The 19,428-nt window shown below is 33.2% G+C and overlaps 1 protein-coding gene and 1 long non-coding RNA gene across 5 annotated transcripts in view; both read left to right on the top strand.

The window, feature by feature from the left end:
• Positions 1–19,428, top strand: part of LOC105148517 (Transmembrane O-mannosyltransferase targeting cadherins 4) — a 39,003-nt gene that overhangs the window by 15,157 nt on the left and 4,418 nt on the right. For 2 of the 4 annotated variants that reach the window (XM_011060310.2, XM_087403997.1), the window contains exons 8-10: positions 8,487–8,628; positions 8,700–8,814; positions 8,902–9,084. In XM_011060310.2, the coding sequence (XP_011058612.1) occupies positions 8,487–8,628; positions 8,700–8,814; positions 8,902–9,084 (440 nt within the window). Of the gene's footprint in view, positions 1–8,486; positions 8,629–8,699; positions 8,815–8,901; positions 9,085–11,739; positions 11,880–19,428 lie in introns of those variants that run through there. The other 2 variants (XM_011060312.2, XR_015544393.1) reach the window with 2 other exon arrangements.
• Positions 630–4,079, top strand: LOC147910755 (uncharacterized). The gene is made up of 2 exons (XR_015544425.1): positions 630–1,564; positions 1,628–4,079. It is a non-coding gene; the product is annotated as an uncharacterized LOC147910755 (long non-coding RNA).

Below are 19,428 nucleotides of genomic sequence, written 5' to 3' on the forward strand. Positions count from 1 at the left end.
GAAACCACAGAAATTTCGGAAGAAGGTTTTCTTATATCAGCCTTATGTTCTTTAATCCGAGTTTTTAATTTCCTTTTGGTTTGGCCAACATAAGACGATTCACAGTTTGAGCAATTAATTTTATAAACTACTCCGCATTGGTCATCCTTAGGCAAAGAATCCTTTCCTGTCTTAATAAATGTATTCAATTTATTCATAGGTTTATAAGCTATATTAAAACCGTACATATGTGAAAGTTTTTTAAATTTTTCCGAAACTTTGCCCAAATATGGTATCGTGAAAAATTTTTTTGAAGTAACATTAGAGTCACATTCATTATTAATTTCTTTACGATTTTGATCTAAATTAGTTCTGTTTTCCAACGTTTTAATTCTATTATTTATTGTAGAAAATATAAACTTTAAAGGATAACCATTACTTAGAAACGTGTGAATTAATTCAGAGATGTTTTTTTCATGAAATTTAGGATGAGATAAGAATAGAATTCTATCAAATTGCCCAATAATAACTCCCCTTTTGTGTTCTAACGGATGATTCGAAAAATAATTAAGATATCTCCCAGAATTGGTAGGTTTTTTATAAATATCGAAGATGATATTTCCTTCCTGTCTCATTAATTTAATATCTAGGAAATGTATGCCGTTATCATCGCCAAAGTCCACAGTAAATTTAAGCCTTTCATGATATGAGTTAAACAATTCTAGAACTCCTTCAACTTTTTCTTTGTGTATAGCTAATACAATATCGTCCACATAACGAAAATAAAACGATGAATTAATGTTATTCTTGGTAATGATTTCTTGTTCAAAATCTTGTAAAACAATGTTCGCCAGTATGGGGGACAAAGGAGAACCCATTGGCATGCCAAAAATCTGTTTAAATATTTTATTATCAAAACTAAAAAATGTAGAATTAATTATAATCATAATTGCTTTGATAAATTCATGTAAAGGAATCGAAGTCTTATTCTCCATAAGATTCCACCTGCGTTCAATGCTTTTTGGTACTAATTCGGTCGGAATATTCGTGTACATGGAGACCACGTCAAATGATATAATACTAAAATTTGTATCAATTGCTTAAAAATAATTGCTCAAACTGTGAATCGTCTTATGTTGGCCAAACCAAAAGGAAATTAAAAACTCGGATTAAAGAACATAAGGCTGATATAAGAAAACCTTCTTCCGAAATTTCTGTGGTTTCACGTCACCGTATGAATGAGATGCATGAATTAGATTGGGATAATATAAGAATTTTAGATAGAGAACAATCTTTAGCGAAAAGAAGAATTTCGGAAATGATACATATAAAAAGACAAACAAGTGGTATCAATAAGCAAAGTGACACGGAAGGTTTGCCTGAGGTTTATTTTCCTCTTCTAAAAAAGGATGTCTCTTTCTGTTAATAAACAATTCTAGAACTTTCTAAAAATTTTGACTCAGATATATAAATAGTGGTAAAATATATGATAGGACAAATAACAACACATAATGTCACGACAAAATTCTAACTGTGTAAAAGAAATATTCGAGATTCATCGTTTGGTTTTTTTGCTGTAAAACAGGTAATGATTCTATTTCTTTATATTTCGACTAAAGAAGATTTTAATATATACAATTTTATTTAGAATCTGGAAATTCTTGTTCTACACTTTTCTTGATATGACAATTGACGGTGTAACATTACTGCATGAAGCATCTTCACATACAAAAGAACATGTTTATTTAATTACAACTCTCGACTGTTGAATTTAATGTCAACTAGATGTAACTCTGCGTTTTAAGAATATTATTGAATTACTGAAGATGGCCAGATTGTGGCCGAAACGTTTAATGTTTTAATTAATGTAATAATAATTATATATCACAAACTATAACTTGTGCTGTGGTTTTTTATGCTCTTATTTTTTATGTGTTAATATTAGAACCATGTTAGTTTCAAGAGATTCCATTTACGTTAATAAAAGTGGACCGATTTTGCATTTGGAATTAAGTTTCGATTCTTGACACTCATGACGCTTGTGAACTTAACAATCCTTCGCATAATGAGTGCGCTGTAGGAAAGTGCGATTAATCTGCGATTAATCTTCGTCAGGATTATCAGGAAGGAAGATTAACCGCAGACAAAATCGCCTTCGGGTTAAGTTACGTTTGTGACACTTTTTTCTACGGCACACTCATTATGCGCAGGACTGTCAAATTCACAAGCGCCGTGAGTGTCGAGAATCGAAACTTAATAATTCGAAACGCAAAATCAGTCCATTTTTCTGAGGACTGATTAGACTAAGTGACATCTCCTTAATCTTTCTCCCTGGTTTCAAGTTATCACATCTTAAATTTTATACAATATAACATATTATAGGATCGTATATGTGATAACACAAACTATAGAAATCAAAGCCTAAAATGGCCTAACTGGATCTTAAATGCTTCTTGTGTGAATATATATTACGCATATAGTCTATTGAAATAAACTTTTAATAGAAGAATTTTATTTCTTTTGTATGAAGATTAATCAAGTTTATTTAAATCTTGTTTTATAAATTAGAATTTAATTAGAACATTAATTTATTTCAAGTCGATAAAAAGAAAAAGGCAAGAATACAATCGGAACGTAAGACTTGATGATACAATATCAAATATAGAAATAGATGTACAATATTAAATTAATTAATAAATACAAAAATTAGTACATAAATGTTTTACAATGAGTAAGTATAATTCTAAACTTATCTGAAAGAACAAAACTATCGCTATTGCAAGGCCTCACAATCTCTATAACCGCTTGGTACTAAGTTCACTAGAAAAAGGGACGAGAGAGAACAGCGATGTTCAAACTTCTCTAAAACAAGAAAAAAGCAATTCAACGCCATTTCTGACAATTAGTTCGACGCGATTACCAACTGTAAATAAAATTCTTATTTCAACATAATCCCCAGAAACGCGTGCCGAAATGATTTTTCGGTCTTGAAAACGTTAACTCTGCTAAACTACCGCATTAATATCACGAGTTAAATTGACTAGCAATTTGATGCTTATTCGCATCTTCGAAACGATCTTAATAATGTTGAATAACATATATTGAATAAAATCTGTAAATAATTAAGTCTTATTGCCAAAAATATTATTTCGGCCGGGAGTTGAATCCGGATCTCTTGCATTCCGTGCGAGCGTCCTAAACCTTTAGACTACCGAAGTCTTAGTAATATTCTTCGCAATATTAGGTGTTGGAATTAATTCGTAGCGTTTTACAAGTGATGGGAAGTACTTTCATTAATGTATTTTTTAATGCTCATGTGAAATAAATAACATTCTTTCATTAAAAAACGCTACGAATTAATTCCAACACCTAATAATTGATATATGAAGGAATGTCTCTTTAGGCGACAATAAACAATATAACAAAGATAGTAACAAACATAAAGTAAATAAACAATATAACATATTGACGTATATACAATAACACAAACTATAGAAATCAAAGTTTTATCATTTTGATACGCTTCTGCGGACTACATACATAGTATATAAATTCACACAAGAATCATATAAGTATTTAAGATCTAACTAGATCGTTTAAGGTTTTAATTTCTATAAGTTAAATTTTATATTTAATCGGTACTTTTTTATGTTTATACTACAATATATAACGGTTCTAATAATTACGAACATTTGAATTTGTTATACATTGAGAGAATGATCAAATAAAGGGAAAATATTTATTATTAACAAATTTTATCAGTTTAATAATTTAGCACTAATACTCGTATTAATAAATTAATAGCGTAGCTTTGGCACCTCATTTCTTTAATTTTTAATTGTTATTCTAATTAAGCTTTAGGTGATGGTTGATCAAATAATTATACTCGCGTCATTAGATGTGAAAGAAAAAATGTACTATTTAATTATATATGCGGAATATGTCTCTACACCGTGTCTCTATATTGACTCTCTCGATGTTTTGTCTTCGAGCCCTATCGTTCATTCGAATCTTCCTTTTATACAAAATATTGTTTTTCATGTTGATATGTTTACTGCTATTCATCTTAAATTTTAAATACAACTGTTAAATCCACGCAATTCGCTTACGAATTATATGAGTTACAAGGGACTCCGCACCAACCTTATGGATTTTGGCTCCGGGTAAAATTGTCTGAAAATTTAATATTATATATATATATATATATATATATATATATATATATATATATATATTGGGTCATCTAAAAAGTATGTTGACCATCAACACCATCTAGTAACAAAAAACCGCGGATACTTTTTAGATGACCCAATATATTTTGTTCTCTTTACTGAACAAATGTTTCAATGGACACAAAGTTCAAAAATCCTAGGGACCGAATCATGGAGCACTAAAATATGAAAATGCATCCTATTCGCTCGATGATAATCGATAAGATTGTAATGTATTCACGTGTGTGTGTAAGACCGAGAATCGATCCAACCAATTAAGGCAAAAATGACACAATATTATGCATGTAATATAGAGGGTATTCGAAAAGTCCCGGACTCCTTAAATATCTTGAAAAGTAAGTATTTCTGAGAAAAATGTTTCATACTAAAGTTGTATAGTTAAAATGATCTATTTACTGATCATATCAGTTTGATCTTAAGTGGCACTATTAAAGTCAGGTCAAGGTCAAATCGATTTTTTCAAACGAAAGGTCATTAGAATTTTTACCGCTTATTTTCATTTTTATGTATAAATGAATTTTGTGCAAAAATAAAAATAAGAGAAATAATCTCCACATGGTCTTGATCTTAACAAATGTTATCCAAGTCACGATCCTGAACAACATTTAACCGTCGGTCAGACAGCTTTGTGTGGTAGTGTTATATCGACGGCGGTACTGTAACTTTCAAGTCTTTTATAACTTGAAAAGTATTATACTTAATGGAAAATAACTTTATTATAATATTTTAAAAAGCTCTTGATACCATCTTTTAGATTCTGAAATAAAAAATAAGATGTTTCGTTAAAAAAAAATCGATTTAACCTTGACTTGACCTTGGTGGCGCCACCTAAAGTTAAACTGATAATCTTATCAGTAAATAGACCATTTTAAATTATACAATTTTTGTATGAAACATTTTTCTCAGAAATGATTACTTTTCAAGATATTTAAGGGGTCCGGGACTTTTCGAATATCCTATTACATGTACACTAGAATCTCTCTAAATTTGACTTCTGTAATCTTTGCATTCTTCACACGTACTTTTACAACATTAACGTTGCCCCTTCCATGTTATGATAGGCTGGACATGTGTTGCGCGCGCATCTGTACCTAATTGTACTAGGTTTTCATAGTAGACCTTCTTTTTGAACTGAATTTTTGCACCAATTCACCTTTCTTTTTCTTCTTTCTTTCTGGAGAAAAAAGGAAGAAAGATAAACTAGTGCAAAAGTTTAGCCAAAAAGAACAGGCCTAGTATGCAATGTAATTTCATGCAGATTATGTGTAACTATCTGTGTAATATATTCTTTTGTGATACATAATATGTGATATATATGCGCATACATATGACTTGTGCTAAGATTATGTACACTATAGTGTGCTTTGACGCGTGCGCAACTGTGATGATTGATAGACTGCTGAAGGGACTCTATAATTTTAGCATTTCATTCTTATTCCTCCATAGAACAAAAATTTAATCTGCTTTAATAAACCAATGTAAAGAGCCGATGGCCGAAAAAATGTATCAAGAGAAAGAGCCTATTCTTATTGTCTTCACTCCGCGACTGCTGATCTGTGTATACAAGCTACTTCGACGAAGTATACTATTGCGCGTCGAAGGCGAATATATGGCTATGGATTCGTGGTTATGTGTATGGCTATCGGTCGATTATACTAGGCCGCTGACTAGTGACGCTAGATCGCGTGTCTAATGTTGATTGGCTTCGCCATTAAGTGTCCTTACTGTTAGTTAGAAAAAAGACAACGTTCAAAAAAGAAGAGGTTAAGACAAGAAATTGCGTCATATAGATATCCCAGATGTAGGACACCAAATGGCGATTTCCGATTAATTGGTGTCACTCTATACTCACTACTGTCGCTGATTCTGTGTCGCCCAAAGAGGTATATAGGACGCTTTCCAATTGTTTAACACATCTTAACACAAGGTACACAGGAATGCACAAAGTATAACATTATGCACGATTCAATTGGAACAGAATGTGTACGCTGTGGTTAAGATCCGTTTCGGATAGAGTTAGATTAAATGTAGCTTTTCCAGCGTGTATTAAACAAAAAAAAAAAGTAAAAATACCGGTCACTCAACGTCCTCCAATCTCATTTATAGCCGCCGCTAGTTAATAACATGTAATTGTCACTAGAAAACACAAACTTACACAGTCCTCGATTAAGTACAGATGTAGTGTTGTGTCGATGATAACGGACAATTGCGGAACGCAACTTGTGTTGCCATGTGCACGAAAGTGTCTAGGGATATTACAATTGGAAAGCACCTAATAGAGTAGAGGAGCCAGCTAAGAAATGCGTGAGCGAATAGAAAGAAATAGAAAACAAGATGTATCCTTATTTAATCGCTGTTGATTTTTACTTAGATGGAAAGATTTGAGGACAGCAACATATTTCCCCTCTTCGATGCCGCCCCACTCAACTTTCAAAGTTCGATGCGTAATATTAGACAAAGATAAAGATGGTCATCTTAGAGTACCTATTGTATAATAAGAGTACGGCCAACACAGCATGAATGAGACAAAACCGAAAACGCATCAAAACGCGCGCACATTTTCATATGTGAAGTGTAAAATTGAGGCTATGTTCAAAAGTTTACTACCAGTACTGATAGTAAATTTTGGAACGCAACCTGAAGTGTAAAACTGAAATTGTACATATAACAATGGGTGCGTTCAGCAGAATGTAACCGTGTTGTTTTATGAATGTCTACTGAGATAAGACCATTCCTCTAAATCTAAAAACTAATTCAATCAGCGCGAAGAAAATTTTTAACAATTGCAAAATAAATATTCTGCTGAACGCAGAAGGAGAGAGCTAATGATTTTATAATAAATATTGTAAATTAAAGAAGAATGATAAGAGAAGTAAATATAAATATAGAATGAAAATTAAATTTGTTTAAAAATAATAGTAAAAATGAATGAGCTTAAAAATAGGATTTTAGGATTTTATTAACTACTTTTTTAAGAATATATTTAATTTTTTATTAGGTATATTTATTATAGTACTTTATTATAGTATATATATATAATTTATCAATTTACATCCAATATATTATCAGTGATGATAAAATTGCATAATAATACAAAGTAATAAATTAATATATCTTGTATACATCTTCCTATATATTCTGACGAGTTCACCAAACATAATTGGATAGCATCTTTTTTCAGCATATGCTTGTCATTTTCAGTTCACATTTCTGCATTAAAATGGACCTGGTACCTGGAATAATATACCTGGAATAATATTATACATCGTTTAATAATTTATTTATATTAAAAAATCACAAAAACAAATTCTTACTGATTCTCACATAACACTGAATTATTAGATGGAGTCCAGTCTTATCGTTTGATTTTTTAGCCCAAATTTTTCGTCTTTTTCAGAAAAATGACGCATCTTAAAACCTTTTGTAGCAGAGTTTATGCACTAATCTGTTACATAATCAGGCATTATAACTCTATTGTCTCAATAATCAAAGATTAAGTTATAATAACATTCGTCACTCATTCTTCTCCTTCTCAATTTGACTCGCCGAATAAAATGACCAGCAAACGAATCACATCTGACACATAGAAAACTCACTTAAAACAGTATAAATTAATGGCTGTGTAAATGGTGTATGCTGTATGTACATTCAAGGAAAAGTTCTTTTCCTCGATTACTTTTTTAAAATTTTCAAAAATTCAAGTTATTTCGTCTTTACGTCAAATTTAGTTGTAAACGGACGTAAGGTTTGGTCGTTAATCGCGCACGGACTATGAGTATTAATGTAGAAAAGTGGTCATTTCTCAGTTTGTAAAAATTTCCGAGGGAAAGAATCGAAATCCTTAGATGTACACACAGGTATGCAACTTCCGCTTTTGCCTCAATTTGGCGGACCAATCACCGATCATTATCCTATTGGCCGTACTCTTATTATAGATATTCTAAGACATCTTGTATTCTTTCCTTTTCTACTGTCTAATATTTTCACTCATAGGGATTCTAAGCTTTGCCTACTCTATATATACAACTTCTTTGGTGTCGCTATTAATGCCGAATTCTTGACTGAGGAGACTTAAATAATAAATTTCACAATCCCATTGTATCTTTATAAATTTTAATCCTATATCTCGAATCATTCATATTTTATTTAGGTTGCATGGAACATGGCGAGCACTGTATATATGTAATGTTTGTGACAAATTAAGAAATATATATGTATATATTATGAATATAAATATATAGATGTAGTGTTTTTCATAAAATTCATAAATTTTAGGAAAGATTTTTCTACGGCATGGATGAATCTAGGTATAGTTCAGTCAGCATTGAAAAAATATGAGGAATCAGAAACGAGCTATTTTACGGCTCTACAATATCGATTAAATTACCCAGATTGTTATTACAATTTAGGCGTATTAGTAAGTACTATAATGAAATTATGATTTTAATCTGATTTTAAAATATTACAAATTATCAAAATTTATGATAGTATCTAGAACGAAAGCAATACAATAAGGCATTAAGAGCTTGGATAAACGCAACTAAACAAAAACCTACGCATAAACGAGCATGGACAAATATGATATTATTATTAGATGATTTAGGTTTGTGTTTATTTAAATTAACATTGTAACTTTCTATACATTAATTATTAAGAAAAACATATTTTAAGATATTCTCTATGATTTTAGATAGGACAGAAGAAGCATTAAAAATGGCAAACAAAGCCTTGAAATTTATTCCAAATCATGCTTCTATCTATTTCAATATTGCTAACATACTGGGAAAAAAAGGAAAATATGAGGAAGCAGAAATCCAATTTAAGCAAGCGATATCGAGAGATCCTACAGGCCCTATGATTTATGCAAATTTAGGTATATCGGGAAATGCATAAGAGAAAGAAAATAATATTCTTGAGATTTCCACGGATGCTTTCTATATAACTGTTGTATATTTCGCGGATTTTCTCCGTGTCTAGATCCATTCTTGGAATGCCAACGTTTCGTGAGCCTTACAGTTCACTTCATCAGGGCCAAGAGCAGCCTGATACTGAGCTGTTCCTCCAGGTCCTTCCTTTTTTATATTACGCTGCTTGTTGGAGTAGAGGTAGGAAGAGGGGGTGGAGGTGGGAGAAGAGGTAGTGGAATTTGGTTGGTCTTTAATAATTGGGAGAATAGTCTTCCACATTTTATTTATATTGTAGCCATTATCTCTATTTAGATTATTAGGATGTTTTTGTATCTCTATAGCTTCTCTACACTTTCTTGGAAAGTATGATGTAACATTGGCTATCGTGATCGCTTTGTCAAACAATATTTGATGTCCTGTTTTGATGTTGTGTTCTAATAATGCCGACAGCGTGGCGTGTTTTAACCTGACATCATGTTGGTGTTCTTTTATTCGTAGGTTGACCATTCTCTCGATTTCTCCAATGTATACTTGTCCGCAGGAACAAGGTATTTTGTATACTCCTGCAGAGCTGAGTGGAGGTCTTTAATCTTTAGGGTTTCTTAAGATTTGTCTTATCTTTTTGGGTGATTTGAAGATAATTCGGATATTGTGTTTGTTTAATATCCTGCCAATCCGATCTGTTGTTCCTTTGACATATGGAACAATAGGTAGGATCCTATCGTCTGGTTGTGTGTCAGAGATCGTTGTCTTGTTTGCATGTTTATTGATTATCTTGGTTATATCTTTTTTGTGTTCGTTTTTATGTAAGGCTAGTTTTAGGTGGTTGAGTTCTGTCTGTAGATGTTCTTTGTCAGAGATGGCGAAAGCTCTATGTACAAATGAGTTGATAACTGACTGTTTTTGTGCTGGATGGTGGTGCAACTCGGCATGTAAGTATGCATGTAGTGTGTTGGTTTTCTGTACATTTGGTGGTCTAGAGTGCCGTCGGCTTTCTTAGAGACAAGAACATCAAGAAAACGGAGTTTTCCGTTTTCGTCTATGTCTATAATGAAGCGGATATTTGGATGTTGAGGAAAATAAGGAATTTTCGGAGTTCGGCTCTACCATGTCTCCATATCACGAATGTGTCATCCACATAACGGAACCAAATTTCTGTGTTTTTCTGAGGGCCTCTTTCTCAAAGTGCTCCATGAAGATAGAGCCTTTCCAAGAAAGTATAGAGAAGCTATAGAAATATAAAAACATCCTAATAATCTGAATAGAGATAATGGCTACAACATAAATAAAATATGGAAGACCATTCTCCCGATTATTGAAGACCAACCAAATTCCACCATCTCTTCTCTCACCCCTCCCTCTTCTTTCCACCTCCCCCTACTCCAACAAGCAGCGTATAAAGCGTATAAAAAAGGAAGGGCCTGGAGGAACAGCTTAGTATCAGGCTACTCTTGGCCCTGATGAAGTGGACTGCAAGGCTCACGAAACGTTGGCATTCCAAGAATGGATCTAGACACGGAGAAAACCCGCGAAACACACAACAGTTATAGAGAAAGAAAATATTTCATGTTAAACGGACTATCTATTTCTATTGATGTCGAAAAATGTAATAAGTTTAAAACAGAACTGGAATATAATAGATTATAACTTACATCATCAGAGAACATATGTATTCGATAAGTGATATAAGTTACTGTTAATCTCTTATTGTGTTCGATTTATAATTAGAGATCAATTTGGAAATGCAATAGTTAATAAAATTATCTATAATTGTGATTAAAAAAAAACAGATTTTATAATAATCATTTATATATATATATATTAGGTCGGGGAAAAAGTTTCTTCGTATTTTTTAATTCAAAATTGTATATACAATATCTTCGTCAAAAATAAATGAAATTTCAATTTAAAAAGAGAGTTTTAAAGCTTGAAATCTCTACTTTCGAAAGATTACTATATTTTTTCAGTTTCTGTGAGTTTGATAATTTTTACATCAAAAAAACTGCGAGCTGAAAAAGATGAAAATTTTTCTTTTCACTTTGAGGGTCTCTCACGTGTCCAAAAAAAATTTACAAAAATTTTCGACTACCTATCGTGAAAGCTCGAAGCTTTTCCTATAAAATCATTTTTTAAAAATGTTCCTATGATTTTTTGTTACTGAGTTATTCGCGAATTAAGTAAAGGAGCATTCTAACTTTGATTGCTCGTAACTCCGATAAAAATCATCCCACCGCAATTTAAAAAACAGATTCTTAAAGCTAAAACTTTACTCTAACAAATAATATAATTGTAACGAAAATTTTGCAACAAATGAAAAACTTTTGCAAAAAATTTTTTTTAAATACGAAGAAACTTTTTCCCCGACCTAATATATATATGATTATTATAAAATCTCTGTGTGTGTGTGTGTGCGCGTGTGTGTATACACACATACAGGGTGTAGAAAAAGTCCCGGACCCCTTAAATATCTTGGAAAGTAATCATTTTTGAGAAAAATGTTTTATACAAAAGTTGTAGAGTTAAAAATGATCTATTGACTGATCTTATCAATTGGGCGCCACCAAAGTCAAGTCAAGGTCAAATCGATTTTTTAAATTAAAACACCTTATTTTTTATTTTAGAATTTAATAATTGAGGGAGCTTTCCAAAATACTATAATAAAGCCTCTTTTTAATCAATACTTTTCAAGTTATGAGAGTTGAAAGTTACGGAATCGCGGCATTAACATTACCTAAGCTAAGATGCTCCCTTTTAATGATACGAGGATAGGGTGGTCATAGAAGATCTTACGCAAGCGACAAGACTTTTCAATCAATCTTTTAGAAATAAAGACAATGGTATATCTAAATCAATTGTCATTCGTTTGAGCATTTGTCATTCCTTTAACCCAGTTCGCCTTACCTACCAGTTTTTAGTTACATTCTCGGCTAGATCACATCGGAATCTAGAACTTCGTCAAGTTAAATAGAAAACATATTTTTAACTTATCACTTGCAAAATTGATATCTCTAGAATAAGACAAGAACAAATAAACAAAGATGAAACAAAAAATATTTTATTCTTAAATTACATCATAAAAAGTTAAAGTCTGAATTGCAATGTGAAAAATCGCATTAGATACGTCATATCCCAGTATGGCGAGTTAAGGTTAAAAGAATATTACATATTATACTCAAATTGGCGTCCCTCCGCAGTCTAACAATGTGTTAGACGATTATAAAAATTTAAGATTGTATTTCTACAGAATTCGCGAAACATGATTCTAAATTCATTTATTATTCATTGATATAAATCATTAAGATTTCGAGGTTTAGTACTATAAATTTTTCCCTTTAAATATCCCCACAAAAAATAGTCGAGTGGATTTAGATCGTACTGGCCATTCAATGTAACCCCTTTTTCCTATTCGGAAAAACTTCATTCAGATATTGGCGTACTCATAAACCGTAGTGATGTGGCACCCCATCTTGCTGGAATCAAATGTCATTGAAGTTTTGACGATGTTTCGGATTGCCGGAACTATTTCATCTTGAAGTATGGATAAGTAATTGTCAGCGTTTACCTTCAATAAAGAAAGGCCCAATAATGGCTTTATTTAAAATTCCAGCCCATACATTGACTTTTTGCTGATTCTGAGTATGTGTCTCATACATCCAATGAGGATTTTCATCGCTCTAATATCTGCAATTATGTCGATTTACATTCCCAGTTAGCTCAAAAGTAACTTCATCTGAAAAAATAATGTTGACTACAAATAAAAGATTTCTATCGATATTTAACATCATTTCGCAAAATTTAATGCGACGATCAAAATCATCTTCACATAGTTCCTGCGCCAGATGGATCTTATATAGATGAAATTTCTCCTTTTTTAGAATTTTAGAACTGACATAGGATCGATGTGTTATGCAATTTTGCGAATTGAATTCTGCGGATCTTCGATAAAAGACTATAGAACATTCAATCTTTTATCAGGATTTATCGCTATTGCTGTTGGTCTATCTTGTCAATTACGATCTTTTACAAAACCAATTTCATTAAAACGTTGTACAGTACGAATAACAGTTGATTTAGATATATCATTGTCCTCATTCCTAAAAGTTGATTGAAAAGTTCTGTCAGATGTGCGTAAGACCTATGATCCCTATCCTCGCATCATTAAAAGGGATATACGCTCCTGTTCAGTAAGCATTATAAAATATTTTATAAATACTTTATACACAAAGATAACTATGTGGCGATAAGCAATCTCAGAACGGAGTATCATGAAAAAGTATACCTTCTCATTCGCAGGTCACAGATAAAGAGTGAACTTGACAGGAGAGATCTCTAGCTATGTAGTCTCCAGCTTTGTTGAAAGGGTGAGAAGGAGGGAGAGGGGATGCAAAGGAGTAGGAGGGAAAGAGGGGGAGGAGAGGAGAAGGAAAGGGTAGGAGGGAAGAGGAGATAGAGATACAGACATTCGCGGGCACATACACGACTTATAAATTCAGTCGGGCAATTTGTACGTAATACCTTAGATAATACTAATGTCGGCGGTTCCGTAACTTTTAACTTTCATAACTTGAAAAGTACTAATTAAAAAGAGGCTTTATTATAGTGTTTTGGAAAGCTCCCGACTTCAGCTATTAAATTTTAAAATCAAAAATAGGGTGTTTTGTATAAAAAAATCAATTTGATCTTGATGGTGCGATCCAAGGTGAAATTGATAAGGTCAGTAGATCATAGATCATTTTCAATCCTATAACTTTTATATAAAACATTTTTCTCAAAAATGATTACTTTTCAAGATATTTAAGGGACTTAAATAGAAAAAGTCCGGGACTTTTTCTACATCCTGTATATATATTGTGCGTGTGTGCGTGTGCGCGTGTGTGTATGTGTGTGTGTACATGTCTTTTCTTTGACTTTTTAAGATCAAAACGTAGCTTTAAAAAACTCGAGTTTATTAAATTTATTGAAAAACAAAAATACATTAAGGCAAAAATGGGATGGGGGGACATATTTGTCTTACATATATATTGGGTGTGGGAAAAAGTTCGTGGCGTTTTTCCCACTAGGTGACATTAAATGCTCAACCCTTGGTAACTACTAATCGCATCGACAATACTAAACATGCATTTAAAAAGTGATATTTCAACCTTTATTTTGAGCCGAAAAAGATTGAAATCCGTGAAGTGGATCAAAAATTATTTTATTTTGAAAATGGAAATAAATAAGGAAAAAATTCGCTACATTTTGCAGTATTACTACGATAAAGGCAAGAACGCTGCACAGGCTTGTGAAAAAATTTATTTTTTTAAATATTTTTTGCTATTTACGGTGAAAATATTCTATCAAAATCAGCAGCACGAAAATGGTTCGCTCGTTTTCGTACTGGAAATTTCGATTTGAAAGATGAACCTCGCTCCGGTCGAAAAGTCCGATGAAATCATGGAAAAAGTCGAGCGTGATAAGCATGTGAGCACTATGAAGATTGCCAGGGAACTAGGCATCGACCACAAAACAGTTTTAAATCATTTACACGAAGCTGGATACAAAAAGAAGCTCGATTTTGGGTTCTTCATGAGTTGAGTGTTAAGAACATGATGGATTGAATTAACATTTGCGATACGTTGAAATGGAATGAAATTGAGCCATTTCTGAAGAGAATGATAACTGGTGATGAAAAATGGATCACGTTCGACAATCGAACTCGCAAAAGATCGTGGATAAACGAAGGAGAGAAGGCACAAGCAATCGCAAAACCTGGATTGACGACGAAGAAGGTGATATTGTGTGTGTGATGGGATTCGAAGGGAATCGTTCACTATGAGCTGTTATCGCGATACCGATCAAACAATTAATTCCGAATTCTACTGTGAACAACTGGAGAGATTACAACAAACAATTGAGAGGAAGTGGCCAGAATTAATCAATAGGAGGGGTGTCATCTTCTATCACTACAACGCTTGACCACACACATCTTTGATAACTCGGCAAAAATTGCGAGAGCTTGGCTGGGAAGTCTTAATGTATCCATCGTATAGTCCTGACATAGCACTCTCAGACTACATTTGTTTAGGTCTCTGCAGAACTCTCTTAATAGTAAAGCTGGCTTCAAAAGAGGCCTGTGAAAATCATTTGAAGCAGTTTTTCGACCAGAAACTACAGAAGTTCTATCGCGATGAGATTATGGCTCTGCCTAAAAAATGGCAAAATATTATTGAAAATAATGGAGCATTGGTTTAAATAAATTGATTTTAACACTCTAAGAAAAACACTTGAATTTTACTAAAAAACCGTCACGAACTTTTTCGCACATTAGGACATATATATGACAGGTTTCTTTTATATATAGAGTGTTTCATTTTAAAATTATATGGTCGACTATCTCGCGAATCGATGATTTTATTAAAAAATTTTTTGAACGAAAGTTGCATGGCTTGAAGGGAGCACATGATTGAAATGTGGACTTGACCTTGAGTGATCTTGTCAAAATCAAGGTCATTAATGTTTTTTTAAATGGAAATTCTTATGTTTTATTACATATTCTTGTAGCAGCTACAATGTAGCTTATCTGGAGAGCTTTCTAAAACACTATCATTGAGTACTTTCCGAGTTATGGAGCTTGAAAATTACAGTATCGCCGGCGTCATCCATGTACGCATGCGCGTGAGCAGGATTCTTACGTGTACGCGTCTCCTTGATCTATCCACACTGTTTAACATACGAGGTCTGTCCCAAAAGTATCCGACCTGCATTTATATCTTCGCGCCAAAGTGTTCTAGCGACCTCTACCGGGCAGGCACGTCAACAGTAGGACCTTACGAACTTATCGGTTAGTCGCCGACACTAGTAGGACGTATAGTTCATACGCAGTGTGTATTTATTTATAGTGTCTTTTTCACGTTCGTCGGATTTTTAAGTAGCTAAAAATGACCGAAAAAGTTGAGCAACGAATTTGCATCAAGTTTTGCTTTAAACTTGAAAAAACTTGTGCAGAAACTATTGAAATGTTGCAAAAGGCCTTTGGAGACGAGTGTATGGGCAAAACACAAATAAAAAAGCACGTCAAAGTCGGAGCAAAATCAAGTCAATGTTGATTGTTTTTTTCGATTATGAAGGCGTCGTGCATCACAAATATGCTCCTGCAGGTCAGACGATCAACAAAGAGTACTACGTTGAAATTTTGAAAAGATTGCGTGATGCAATTAGAAGAAAACGACCGCACTTTTGGCAAACCGGTGACTGGCTTCTTCACCACGACAATGCTCCAGCGCATGCATCAAACCTTGTGCAGCAGTATTTATCAAAACACAGTGTTGTACAGCTTCGCCAGCCTCCGTACAGTCCCGACGTAGCTCCCTGCGACTTTTGGCTATTTCCTCGATTGAAAATGCCGCTTAAAGGACACCGATTCGACGACAAGAAGACTGTTGAAACCAATGCGACGAATGCACTAAAGACGATTCCAATAACTGACTTTCAAGACTGCTTTGGGAAGTGGAAGCATCGATATGAGCGTGTTGTTCAATCAAATGGGGACTACTTCGAAGGATGCCACCAACCGGATAACGAAGAATAAGCCAAGCGCCGAAAAATGGAGGTAGGTCGGATACTTTTGGGACAGGCCTCGTATGCCCACACGCACGGAATTGAATCCAATCCTTCTGTTCGGTCAAGCTCGATTATCAACGAAGATGTGATGGCGAATAGATCGCGCTGTGATTATAGTCGCGTTTTTTTTTGCTTTTAGCAAACTGTTGTTTTCATGGCGATTTTAATCGGCACAGCGTGTGATAGATGCACTGCATAAATAGCTTTTCGATAGGCAAGGACGAATTATTTGACAAGCCTAATCACATTAGTGGAACATCAGCAGCCAACTCCCGTTATTCTGATAACTTGAAGTCAAGTTACTTATAACACAGGTGAGAGAAGAAAGGGCCTCCAAATGTTCTCGCTCATAATGTCAATCTCAACGGCGTCTTACACAATGGCCGCCTCCTTTCTTTCGTTGTTGCCTGACTCAGGCGGTGAGTTATTCCACCAGTGAGTGTCCGATGAATTGGCTCGAATAGACTTACTTGAACGGTCTCAAGCGGTGCCTCGTGCACACCTCGTAAACACGGAGCCTGATGATCGGCTCAGGCTAAGACTCGTAAACAATCTACAATCTACAATCATGTTATCATTTTAAAATAGTATGCTTCCTTTATCTTATTAAATTTTATTTTATAAATAACTTCTCTGTAAAAAAGTTTCTGTAATCATAGGTCTTCATTAATACCTTATAATACCTTATCCAAAATATATTCACTTTCTTATTACTAATCTGCTTTCGGTTCGCCTTCAAAGTGCATTCTGGCCAGCTGGATCCTGTACCCTTGTCCTTATCCCAACATCTTCTCAATTGAACGATTCAACTTTTCTCTTTTTTTCGTATAGCTTTTTCTTTCAATTTTTTTATATTAATGGGGTTTTTCAAAGCTTTTCAAAATGGCTGTTTACAGTTCAAATGAAATCGTTGATCTTGCCTTAATCGGCCGGATCAGTCTCGATCTTGCCTTAATCAGCCGGATCAGTGATCTTGCCTTATAATAAATACTTAACGAAAAGTAACTATTATAGTGTTTTGGAAAGCTCTTGAAATAAGCTACAAAAATATGTAATAAAAAATAGGGGGTTTCCATTTAAAAAAACATTAATGACCTTGATCTGATTTTGAGATCACACAAGATCAAGTCCACATTTCCATCATGTGTCCCCCTTCCAGCAATGCAACTTTCGTTCGAAAAATTTTTTAATAAAATCATCGATTCAAAATAATCACCATATCATTTAAAATAAAACACTCATATATATATATATATATATATATATATATATATATATATATATAAATATATATATATATATATACATATATAAGGAGCACTTAAATCAGCTCAAGTAAATATCTCAGAAACTAAGAGAGATACAAGAAAGTTTTATATTTTTAGAAGTTGTAGGTTTTTTGGAAAAAAAGTAGAAATAACGGATTTCGAATAGGGGGCATTACCAAAATCAGGTCAAGGTCAACATGAATTTTTTAAATGAAACGGAATCCATGTCCTAGATAACATTTGTTAAGATTAAGGTCATTGGAGATTATTTCTTTTATTTTCAGTACATGATCCTGAACAATATTCAAAAGGTTTTAGTCGTCAGTCGGACCTTGCGTAGTGCTAAAGTCGATGATACTGTAACTTTTAAGCCTTACAATTCGAAAACTTCATGAAAAAATATTTTATTATAGTTTTGGAAAGCTCTCGAGGTGTGCTACAAGAATATGCAATAAAAAATGGGTTCTATTCAAAAAATTTATGTTAATCATCTTGACCTGATCTTAGTAGTGCCTCCTATCCGAAATCCGTTATTTCCACCTTCTCTTTCCCAAAAGCTTTCCTATAACTTTCATATAAAACTTTTTCTTGTATCTCTCTTAGTTTTTGAGATATTCGCCTGAGGCGATTAAAATGCTTTACCCCGTATAATATTATATGTATATATACATGTATACGTGCGTACGCGCGCGCGATATCGAGAACTTTCAAAACACTATAATAAAGTTATTTTTTATTACGTACTTTTCGAGTTATAAACTTGAAAGTTGCAGTACCGCCGACATTAGCATTACGCAAGGTGTCTTATCGACGGCTAAAATCTTTTAAATGTCGTGCTCAAGATCATGTGTCCTGAATAACATTTGCAAAGACCAAAGCTACTGGAGATTGTTCCTTTTATTTTAATTTTTGCATTAAAAATACATTTCTACAATTCATTTCTAAAATTTCATTCGTTAAAATGAAAATAAAAAGTACAACCTCCAATAGTTTTAATTTTGACAAATGTTATCCAGGGCATGATCTTTAATAGCATTCAAGAGGTTTTAGCCGTCGATCGGACACCTTGCGTAATGCTAAATGCCGGAATTATTGTAACTTTCAAGCCTTATAACTCAAGAAGTGCTTAATGAAAAATGATTTTATTATAGTGTTTTGAAAAGTTCTTGACATCAGCTATTACATTCTGCCATCAAAAATAAGGCGTTACAAAAAAATCGATTTGACCTTAATCTGATCTTGGATTCAAGGTTAAATGGATGTGATCAGTGAATAGATCGTTTTAAATGCTACAACTTTTATCTGAAACATTTTTCTCAAAAATGCTTTGCTTTCGATATTCGACCATTTCCAGACTTTTGATACACCCTGTCCATTATACATACACGTATACAGAATGAACCATAAATACGTCTCTACGTTATAATATAGGAGATATAACCG

This window comes from Acromyrmex echinatior, chromosome 1, assembly GCF_024713525.1.
Source record: "Acromyrmex echinatior isolate Ae372 chromosome 1, ASM2471352v2, whole genome shotgun sequence".
Taxonomy (NCBI): domain Eukaryota; kingdom Metazoa; phylum Arthropoda; class Insecta; order Hymenoptera; family Formicidae; genus Acromyrmex; species Acromyrmex echinatior.